This window comes from Chelonia mydas, chromosome 9, assembly GCF_015237465.2.
Source record: "Chelonia mydas isolate rCheMyd1 chromosome 9, rCheMyd1.pri.v2, whole genome shotgun sequence".
NCBI lineage: Eukaryota > Metazoa > Chordata > Testudines > Cheloniidae > Chelonia > Chelonia mydas.
This window is the reverse complement of record NC_057855.1, coordinates 8,551,946-8,562,286: the sequence shown is the minus strand read 5'-3', so window position 1 is coordinate 8,562,286 and position 10,341 is coordinate 8,551,946. Positions and strand designations below refer to the sequence as shown.

At 55.8% G+C, this 10,341-nt stretch overlaps 1 protein-coding gene across 2 annotated transcripts in view; it reads left to right on the top strand.

Moving 5' to 3' along the window:
* Positions 1 to 5,660: 5,660 nt before the first annotated feature.
* Positions 5,661 to 10,341, top strand: part of EPHB3 (EPH receptor B3) — a 45,878-nt gene continuing 41,197 nt past the window's right edge. For both annotated transcript variants that reach the window (XM_037908915.2, XM_037908914.2), the window contains exon 1: positions 5,661 to 5,749. In XM_037908915.2, coding sequence (XP_037764843.2) covers positions 5,671 to 5,749 — 79 coding nt within the window. In that variant the 5' untranslated portion in view covers positions 5,661 to 5,670. The remainder of the gene's footprint in view (positions 5,750 to 10,341) is intronic.

Sequence of the window (10,341 nt, the reverse complement as noted above, 5' to 3'; positions counted from 1 at the left end):
CATGGCTGCTGACGCTAGGAGCCATGTGCAGCTGCTCATGGATCAAATATTCTGTCAGCACCTCCCCCCCCATCTCACCGGGGTTTTCTCCCCTCCCCTCCCCCCGTTCCCTATTCTATGTGGAGGGAACCTACCAGCAGGGTTGTTACTGATGGTCTGTTTCCCAAGAACAGGGACCGGCAGATGCAGTTACTGAAGAGGCAGGCAGGCTAGTTAGCAGTGGCTGGGGTTTGCCCGTTCCCTTGCAGTTATACTCTCCTGTCCTCGTTGCCATTTTCCCACTAATGACAACACTTAGCTCTCCTACAGTGCCCCTCGTCCCTAGCTCTCAAAGCTGGGTCCGTATCCCTCGCCCCATTTACAGACGAGGAAGATGGAGCGCAGAGCGGGGAAGAGGTTATTCCCTGACGTCACCCTCCGAGACGTGTGAGCACCTAGACCAAAACCTCAGGTCTCTGGATGCCCAGCACTGTGCTGTAGCTGTCAGACCATGCTACCTCAAGAGCCCTCTTCTGGATTTCCAGCAATAGAAAGGAGCAGAGGGTGGTTGTACTCCACATTGAATGATTGGCTCCGTGAAGGACCATGCATGACGCAGGAATTTGGTCAGGACACTGGAGTTAACCTCCTTGAACTTGATCTTTAATTACTACAAGTGGTCAGCATGTTTCATCTGAAAAACAGAAGCCCCTGGCCATCTAGTGTAACCTAGGAGTTTATGCCCAGCGAGCGAAGGACCCTTGATCGGTGTTTCCTGAATCAGGTGTACAGTCTTTGTTCAAGGTTCTGCTGATTCATTATAGCAAGTGTGGCAAACATGTGCGATCCTGTAGTTAACGTTGAATTTCTACTTCCATTCTAGCCCCCCATCCTTCCAGTTGCTCATAACTTTCTTGAACAAATTCCTTTTGGGTTGAAATTTTCCAGCCTTGGTCTCAGCTCCGCAGGGAATTCTTTTGGAAAGTTTGATTAAAATCAGTTCAACCATTTTTGAGTTATTTAAGTGTGAATAAACAGTTTTCCCATGTGTTCCAGTCAGAAATTTTGTGCTTGGGTAACTCAAACATCTGAAATTACAAAGTAATCTGGGTTTCTGCATCATTTTGAGATGTGCATTTCCAGCTGCCTGGGAAGCCACATGGCTCAGTATTGTAAAAGTGGAGTGTTTACAGTTAGCAAGTTCGCCCACATGCAATAGAATTTTTCTCTCCTTTTTTCTCTCGTGGTCAGTTTTTTGTCCTCATCACCCAGGCCCTCCATGACACTGATCTTCCCCCTCTGGATCGGACCGTCTCTCATAGTGCATTACTTAATGGTGCCAGCCTCAGGACCCTGTTTGCTTCTCTGTCAGCCAGCTTTGCACTTCCTTCCACACCGCCCCCTCTGCACGTAAAGCTCCGCCAGCCTGCTACCCTCTCCTCTTTCAGTCCCCTCCATCCGACCTGCTTCTTCCAGGTCAAGTTGTTCAGGATAGATGGCCAACGTGGCAGCCACTTCCTCCCTGAGCCACCATGAGGGAGTGAGGTCTCACAGCCCGGGCTGGTCGAAACTGTTTCCATTGAAATTGTTTTGCCATGGATAATTGGGGTTTTGACCAAATTCATTTTTTGGTGAAAAGTGTACATCTCTGTAAAAAAAATCAATTTTTCATTGAAAAACTGACTGCCTGAAAACCGAAAAATGTTGATTCTGAAATGCCAGTGCAGTGCCTCATGGGGGTTGTAGTTTGGGTGCCTCATTCCCCCATTCTCCTCTATGTGCCAGACTCCCCGGCTGGCCTTCATCTCCCATGATGCACTGCAGCCACCCAACAAACAAGAACACCATGGTAAGTGTGACAAACGTGTGCTGTCCTGTAGCTAAGGGGTATTCCAGCCTGTTGGTTGTGTTTGTTCTCCTTGTCATTCCATGAGGAGGGAAGAGAAAGCCACGACACACGGGATCTGCCATGTCAAAGGGACAGTCACACCATTGTTTCAGCTCCCTGGAGCACTCTGGGTAATAAACAGGGAATGCTGAATACCAGACCTCCCTGTATGAATCAGGGGTGTTAAAATGCCAGAACCTGTGGGGCTGTGTGAGCATTTCACGCAGATACTCAGCTCATGTCCAAATCCCCATGGGTGACCAATGGAGAGACCCCAGGAATAACAGCCAGGCCAATTGGCGCGTTGATTCATTAATATCTTTTCTCAAAGCTCTTCCTGTTTCCCTTTGCTCGACCCACTATACTTCTTAACCTTCACTTCCGGCCTTGCTGCTGGCACCACGGTAATAAGACTGTAAAATGCAACCGAGCCATTGCAACCGGGGGGACAACATGCCCTGTAGAGAACAGAGAGGGATTTGGGCATCAGTCAGCACCCTCTGCTGTACTTGATGCTGTCCACACACGCAGCAGGACACAGTCCTCGCCTGAAGAGCTTAGACAGTGGCCCAGTCCAAGGCCCTCACTCCAGGGATGTGAAAGGCAATAAGACCCACGCTCCTGCAGGGAAAGTGGCGGCTGGGGAATGCTGCGCCGTGTATCTGTTTTCTATCTGGGTCCTAGACTCTTTGCAGCCCAGCTGTCAGTCACCTGCCCAGTGGGGGGGCAGAGGCAGATCCTGGCTGTGTAGAATGGGAGCTTTCTAGTTCTTCCAAGGATGTTTCCAACCCAAATGGTTGCGAAGAGCCTTCCATCCGTGCCTTCTTGTACCCCTGTGTGAGACACACGGAGACATGGGAATTGCGCCCCCCCATACCAAAAAGTGGATGTTGACTCTTAAGCCTAAGGATGACCGGGGCCAGATTTTCCAGTAACAGGGGGCTTAATTTGCATATGCAATTGCCATTGCAACCAAGTGCCCTTGACTGCAGCAGCCTGGCACTGGCTGGAGGTGCAGTTACTGCCCAGGGGGCTACATTCTGCTTTGGGCTAACCTCCCACTGATGCTGGCAAAGAATCTGTGGTGTGCCCAGCATGACATAGGCCCGAAGCTTTGTAGCCCCTGCCTTCTAAAGCAGCTGAGGGCAGCCCTGGTGGGTGAGGAGCTGCAGAGGAGAGGCTCGCCCAGCCGTTCACTGCTGCCACACTGGGGTTGGGGCTCTATTTCTGGGAAGCACTGAGTAAATTCACCCCCCTGCCCTTCTTGGCCAGCGAGCTGGGCAATCCTCTGGCCTCCTAACAGAGTGGAGAGGCTGAGTTGAACCAGTCGAGCACAAACAGAAGCGAGATGAGCCCCAACTTCCCTCGGCGGATGAGGGGAGGAAGAGGAGGGGCACGCGGGATGCAGTTCCCATCCAGGGGGCAGGTGGATCACTGCCACAGCAGCCTGTAAAGGACCGGAAGTCCAACCAGCTGTTTATTACCACACCCAGAGCACCTGGATCGGGCCCCACTGTGCACCATGCAAAGTCATGGCACAGGCGGTCCCTGCCTTGGAGAACTCACAGTCTGGGCTGCAGCTGGGGTAGGGGTGGCGGAGGAGAGCAGAAGGATATTGTTCTCTTGACAGGGGGATAACGTGCTGGAGGCAGCCTGACTGGAGGCATTGCTGAGTTCTGTTCTTGGCTCTGACGCTGACTCCCTGTCTGGCCTTGGGCAAGTCACGTCCCCCCCTCTCAGTCTCAGCTTTCCCTTCTCCTGGAGAGGGACGCTGATCAAACCCACTTGCGTTGGGACTAGAGGGTTCACGATTAATTACTTTGACCATGGACGATTACAGCCAGTGAACAAGGGGGACAGGAGGTACCAAGGGGCTGGTTACAGCTCTCTGATTCTCTGCCCCTCCCCTGGTCCCAGTGCACTTTAGAGAAACCTGGAGGCTGCTCTATCTTATGCCAGCTGGTGATGGCCCCTAAGGACCACTAGCTAGGGATAACCAGAGTGACTTGTGCTCCCTCCACTCACCCTGCACGAGGGGCTGCATGGAGGGTGACACAGGATCCAGTAATGCCAGCTGCATGCCACCTGGGAACTCTCCTATGCCAGAAGAATCCCTAGCTAGACGAGCACAGCCCGTCTCTTCCCACTTTGTGCCAAGGGAGCGGAGCAGAGCAGATCAAGGGAGCTGCCCTGTAAAATGCTACAAAGTCTGGACATTTCTCCCTGGGGTCACGCCAGGCCTAATGCCGCTGAGTGCTCCATGAAAGTGGGGAGCCGACTCACTCGGGGGGTTGGGAGGCTCAGGGTCACTCCCTTTACATATTAGCTACGTGTCCTTCAGCAGGCGTCCTTCAGCAGCCGAGGGACAGAGGAGACATCCTCTCAGCCCTAGCCCTGACTGTGAGCTCTCTTGCCCTACACTGCTGCAGCTCTCCAGGACTGGGCCAGCCGCAAGGCCCAGCCTGGCAAGAAGGGGGGTGAGGTGAGGGCAACAGCAGAGTGGTAGGGAGGCGGGCAGAGGCGCTCCAGTTGCATGCCAGCCTCAGGGGTGGGGTGAGCAGGGATGAGTTGGTGAGTGTGGGCCCTGTAGACGCCGCAGCCCTTTGATCTTAAAGGAACCTGGAGTCTTGGGACTAAGGGATTCATGGTGTGGGGCAGCCTCTGGACACGCATCAGCCTTTGTTTCCAGTGGGACTGAAGCCAGGCTGCCTTCAGGAAAGATGGGACCACCTGGGAACTAGGCGAGGAGACTGTGAAGGGGCAGAAGAATGTGGGGGCTGGGAGGGAGACTAAGGGGAGGAGGGTGCAGGGGAATGTGGAGAGCAGATCGTAGACTGAGGGGGAATGGGGATGTGGGGGGCAGGAGGGAGTCTGCTGGGATGCAGAGGGATGTGGAGGGTAGGAGGAGACATGGGGCGGGGGAACACCAGATGGCAAAGGAAGAGAATGTGAGGGGCCAGCTGCCGTAAAGGGAGAAAACTGGGGGAGCAAGCAGGGGTGGAGGAGGAGGTGGTTGTGGGGCAAGGTGGGGGGGATCAGGGACGGTAGGAGGCGCCTGGCAAGGGGTTGGGGGGCAAGGAGGAGCCTGTGGCAGGAGCCTGGGATGGGGGGTTCCCACAGGGCTAAGCCCACGACGAATCCTTGATTTTAAGCCATTCTCGTGGCCCCCCACGGGTAGAGAGGGGGTGCAGGCCCTTTAAGAGGCCAGTTCCATTTGTGGCCGCTAGGTGGGGCGCTCTCCTCGCTCTGCCTCGAGCGGCTCAATGGGCGGGTTCAGGGGCGGGGCCTGCTTCGAGTCGGCACCGAGTCCCCTCCCCATCTAATTCATCTTTCCCTGACGCTCCGCCCCTCGGTTAAGCTCCGCCTCGTGGCGAGGGGCGGGGTTTAGAACCCCCCCCCCGACGCCCAATGGGCTGCGCGCTTGGCGTTGTTAGGGGCGTGTCCCCCGCGCGGCGCTCCCGCTGAGCGCGGCGTTTGGTTGCCAGGGGCGTGTCGAGAGGGTGACTGGCGGCGGCGGGGCCCCGCCCCCCGTGGCTGAGCCGCGGCGGCGGAGCCGGAGACCCCAGAGCTGGAGCGTGAGCGGCGGCGAGCGGAGCCGCGAGACCCCCAGGGCAGCCGCAGCCGCGCCGGAGCCGATTCGCCTCGCGGAGCCCGGGACCCCCCGCCCCCACGTCCGGAGCCGCCCCCCGCACCGGAGCCGCCCCCCACCCCGCAGCCGGCACCGGAGCCCCGCGACCCGCCCGTCCGGGCCGCCCCGAGTCCGGGCACTGCCGCGCCGCCCGCCGGGGCCCCGCGCCCCCGCCATGGCCGCGGCGCCGCCGCCGCCGCTGCTGCCGGTGCTGCTGCTGCTGCTCCTGCCCGGCGGCCGCCGCGCCCTGGAAGGTGAGACCCGCCGGGGCGCCCGCCGGACCGGCCCGGGGCGGCGCTGATCCCCGGCCCGGGCTGGGGTGGGGGGAGCCCCCGGGGCGGGCGGGCTGCCCCGATCTCTCCGGGGCGCGGGACGCCCCGACCGCTGAGTCCCCGTTCCCCCGCTGGGGTGTCCCCGGCACTGGCCGGGGTGGGTGGGGTCCCCCTCCCGGGCACTGGCCGGGGTACCCGAGACCTTGGCCCTGGCCGGGGGGTGACCCGCTCTCGGCGGGCGGGCGGGCGGCCGGGCAGCCCCCCGCACGGTGCCCGGCGTGTTGCCCATCTGGAGGCGCTGGCACGGGTGCGGAGACTGGGTGGGACCGGGGAAAGCAGAGTTGCTGCCCCGGACGGCTCCGGGCTCACGGAAACCGGCACCCCTGGGCTGTGGGGGTCAGGGCACGGCGAGGGGGCGTGGGTTTGGGTCCCCCCCCCCATGGGCTGCCCAGATCCTTGCAGAGGGAGACGGTCCAGCCCACCCGTGCCCATCGGCCAGTTTCTGCGCCGTGGGCCGGTCGCCTGCAGGGCGACGCAGCCGGTCTGCGTGGGGCGGGCTGGGGCGGCAGGGGCGTCCCCGTGGATATAAGGAGCATCTGCCCTTGAAGTGGTGGGGCCTCACTGGGCCCAGGGGAGATGCGGATTGTGGGAAGGGGGTTCCAGAGGGCTTGGTGTCCGTGGTATGAACCGAAGAGCATCCATGGGGTGCTGAGATGGAGATTTGCAAGGGCACACGTGGAAGCTGCTTGTCAGAAACTCTTGGGGGGGAGGGTTCCCCTCAATTTTTTGTTTTTTTTTTAAATGATCCATTCTGTCTGAAAGTCAGGATTTCCTGCTGAAATTCCAGGGGGCGGAGTGGGGTGTGGGAGAGGGAGTGTACTCACAACCTTGGACTCTACCTGGATTCTTCAAGTAGCCAGATCCGTGGTGGAACGTTTCAGAATGTTGGCATTGGATTCCCCAGCATTAGGCTTCAGAGTTAACATCTTGCTGAGTTGAGTGGGGGCAGCTGCTCTTTCTATGGACTGTTTCAGGCTGTCTGTTTGCAAACACAGGGAAGAGTGCTTCAGTGGTTACTCCGTTCATAGTCAGGGTTTTTTCTCCACAATCAAAAAGGCTAGAAATTGAATCTTTTTAAGTGAAAGGTTGGATGCTGCAGAAACTGATGAAGGCCACCAGAGAAGTACTTGGGTGTTGGACTGCTGCATCCTGGCTCCCAGGCTGAGACCAAATGGTGGTCACAAAGCACTGAACGATTTAACCCCAAACATGAAGGAAAGCCCTCCATATGGAGCCTTTTCTTAACCGTGCTTGCCCCAAAGGGAAGTAGCTGGTAAGTGTATTAGTGTGTACCCTTCCAAGAATAGACGTGCTGTGGGCAGACTTCTTCCTCCCCCTCTTGATCTGGAAAAGAAACTCTCTTCTAGTTCAGTTGAAGATAAAAAGGCAATTAATTTTCTTCCACTAACAGGGTGAAATCACAATCTTCTGGGCAGCCGGGTGATCCTTCATATTTGCAAGAGGAAAGCAGCTTTATAGTCCAAATGGATAAAGCTCACAGGGGGGGAGACACTGGGATTTGTGTGTCTTGTGGGTGGACAGTTTGGAATGGAGGCTAGTTGCAGATAATAGACATTTCATTTTTGCACTAAACGTCTTGCAAAAGCTAATTTTGGTCTCGTGACAAAAGTCTCTGACCCCTTCTGGGATCGTTGTAGGTTGCTCATTCTCCCCCTGGGTTCTGTAACTAAACACTCTTGCTTGCCAGAGGATAAAAAGGGGTGGGTGGGTGGGAAGGAAGGGGTTGCTGACCACTTCAAAAATAAACAAACAAAACCCCATAACAGACTAAGGGAATTTTCTGCCTTGTTGTTAAACGAGTCAGCTGTTCACTGAAAACGTTTTTATTCTGTTTTGCATGGCTGTGCTGGGACAACAAAAATCAAAGAGAGCCTTAGTGCTTGTTTGGAGTCATTTTGCTTTCTATTTCCCATGCATAGCCCCATGCTGCAAAGTTTGGGTCACCGCTTGTTTTTGGAGGGGCTGAGAGGACTGGGGACTGCCTCTGCTGGCATGTAGAAAAATCAACATTTCTCTTGGTCTTTAGGCATTGGAAAAGGTGCGGGGGGGGGGGGGGGGGGGGGAGGTTGTTACAAATATCTTATTTTTTTCCTTCCCCTCAAAAAAACTTCAAATGCGGGGCAACAGTCACCCTGAGTCGTTCCCTGTGAGGGCCAAACTAGGATCTCTGGGCCTGCTCAGTCTTTGAGCTTCTAGAGACTGTGATCCCCTCCTCGGGCTGTAGCAGTCTGGGAAGCAGTGACTACTCTGCATGCACACTGCTCTTTTGGGATGAGCCTTGAGCCAGCTGTGGACCCCTAAAGATCAGCCTGGAAATGGTGGCTGTGGACCTTACATATTAAATAGATACTGCAGAATTAAGTTCTTCTGGGCAGGGATTGGTTTCCGATGCACAGCCGAGCTCTGATGTTGATTGGGGTGTCTGGGTGCTGCCCTTATACTGCTTCTAATAACAATTAGTTTCCTTTAAATCCTTTGGGAATTAAGAACCAAGCCAGTTCTGGGGCCCAGCACAAACGCAGAGGATTACAACTCTGTGTGTGATAGGGGATTGATTGTGTGTTACAGGCCAGCATCTCGGCTTCAGGTTCTTGTCACGTTGCCTGCTCCTGGTTCAGTTCTCTGCTCCAAGGCTGTTCCATTGTCTTTCTGTAGCGTTTCTGGATGGGCTGTCCTGTGTGCCTGAATTTCCAGCCCTAATGTTGTGACAGTGGGTCTTGCAGCATTCAGTAGGCTGTGGAGGCCACGGCCAGAATCTACACAGCTTCTGGAGATGCAGCGGGTTGGGAGAGGTTAGGTCGCCTTTCCTCAGAAGGAGCTTGGTGGGCTCGGCTGTTTAACCCCCGTGAACTGGGGTGAAGAGCAGGACAAGGAAAATAAACAGCTTTCACTTAGGGTTTTCTCAGCTTCCCGAGTGTGGAAGGTCAGAGGGCCGAATGCTCCTCCTCAAGAGGTCACCTTCCAGCTGTTTGCCAGGCCTCCCTGAACATCCATGCTTCAGTGCTGGGTTACCAGGCTGTCTGTGTGTGGAGCAAGGCTTGGTGATGCCTGGCGCTGAGCTGTGTCTGGGATTAGAGGGCGCTTCCAGCCCGCAGCCTGTTTCAGCTTCTCTTCTAGCTGGACTTCATATAAATTGAGCTGGCTGGCTGGGCCAGGAGTGGGTTTCGGTGACTCCAGTCTTTCCCGGCTCTGGGAGCTGAGATCACTGACCCCGTGGCCGGGGATTGTGCTCCTGCACTTTTGCTGTGTTTGGCTTTTTTAGCCGCTCGCAAAGCTGTTTCCTGACCTGGGCTGGAGCATTCGAGTCGTTACTGTAAATCTGGTGTGTATGGCTTTTCAGATATTTCAGTGCTAATCATAAATCCGCCGTGGCGATAAATCTGTAGGCACATACTCTGTAACTACGGCTGCTAGTGGCCCGGGATTCTGCCACCCCACTTGTCAGGTTCTGTGCTGGGAATGTGGAGCTCCCAGCTGGCTTGCTGGGTTGTATTCCACAGTAACTGCTGTAGTTCGTGTCGCTTGGGCCGGGGGGGTGTCACCCCTCTTGTCTGGCGTTGCGTTGGGCTCCCTCTTGCCCTTTCCTGTGGCAGAATCGCTTGGAGTTCTGTTTCTTAGCAAGGCACCGTGAGGGGGGAGGAAGCTGTTCTCCGCAGCAGCTCAGTGAGGGCTTTGTGCTGCTGAGAAGAAAATGGTTTCTCTCCAGATCCTGTAAGTGCGCTGCGTTTGTTTGAAGTCACAATGTGTTTTTCTTCTCCAGTTCAGCAGACCCTCAGCCTGCTGGAGAAGGAATGCTCTGTCCAGAAGCAACAGCAGTGGCTTTCTCTGGCGAAGCATTTGAATGCAAGAAGGAGACGGGTTTGCCCTGGTTTGGTTGGGAGCTGAGGCTCCTGTGGTCCGGAACGAGCTCTCCATGCAGGGCTGACATGAGTGCAGTGGCCTCCTTTGGGCCTCTGTAGCCTGCTCTCTACCCAGCTGTTGTCACTTAGAATCTGGGCTGTGGAAAAAGCTCAGAGCACCAAGAACATCCATTATGTCCAAGACTCCTAGCTGCAGCCTGCCAAGGCCCAAATGCGGGACCTGAGCAAAATGCTATGGGATTAATTTATTTCCCATAAATCACATTTTCTCTAACCGTGTTTAATGCCTCAGCATGTCTGATGTGATTGCCAGCTGTCCAAGCGAGGTCCCCAGCACTGTGCGGCTGGGGGGTAGAATTGGTGGTGGAAAAAGGGATAGTGGATAGCTGCTTACGGAGCTCTGCCAGTCTCCCGTACCAGTGTGTGGGATGGGCGGGCAGACAAGACGGCTGCGTTCCCTCACGTTTCGCTCAGGGGCGAAATTCGGCCTCTCCGGTGTTTTTTTTTTTTTTTTTTCTCACATCGTCTCCTGTGCCACTACCCATGAGCCGCACGCTGGGGAGCTTCCTGAACTCATCTGCAGCCGGGAGCGGGAGGCGACTTTTGTGCGCCATTTCTGAAGCAATCCCAAAG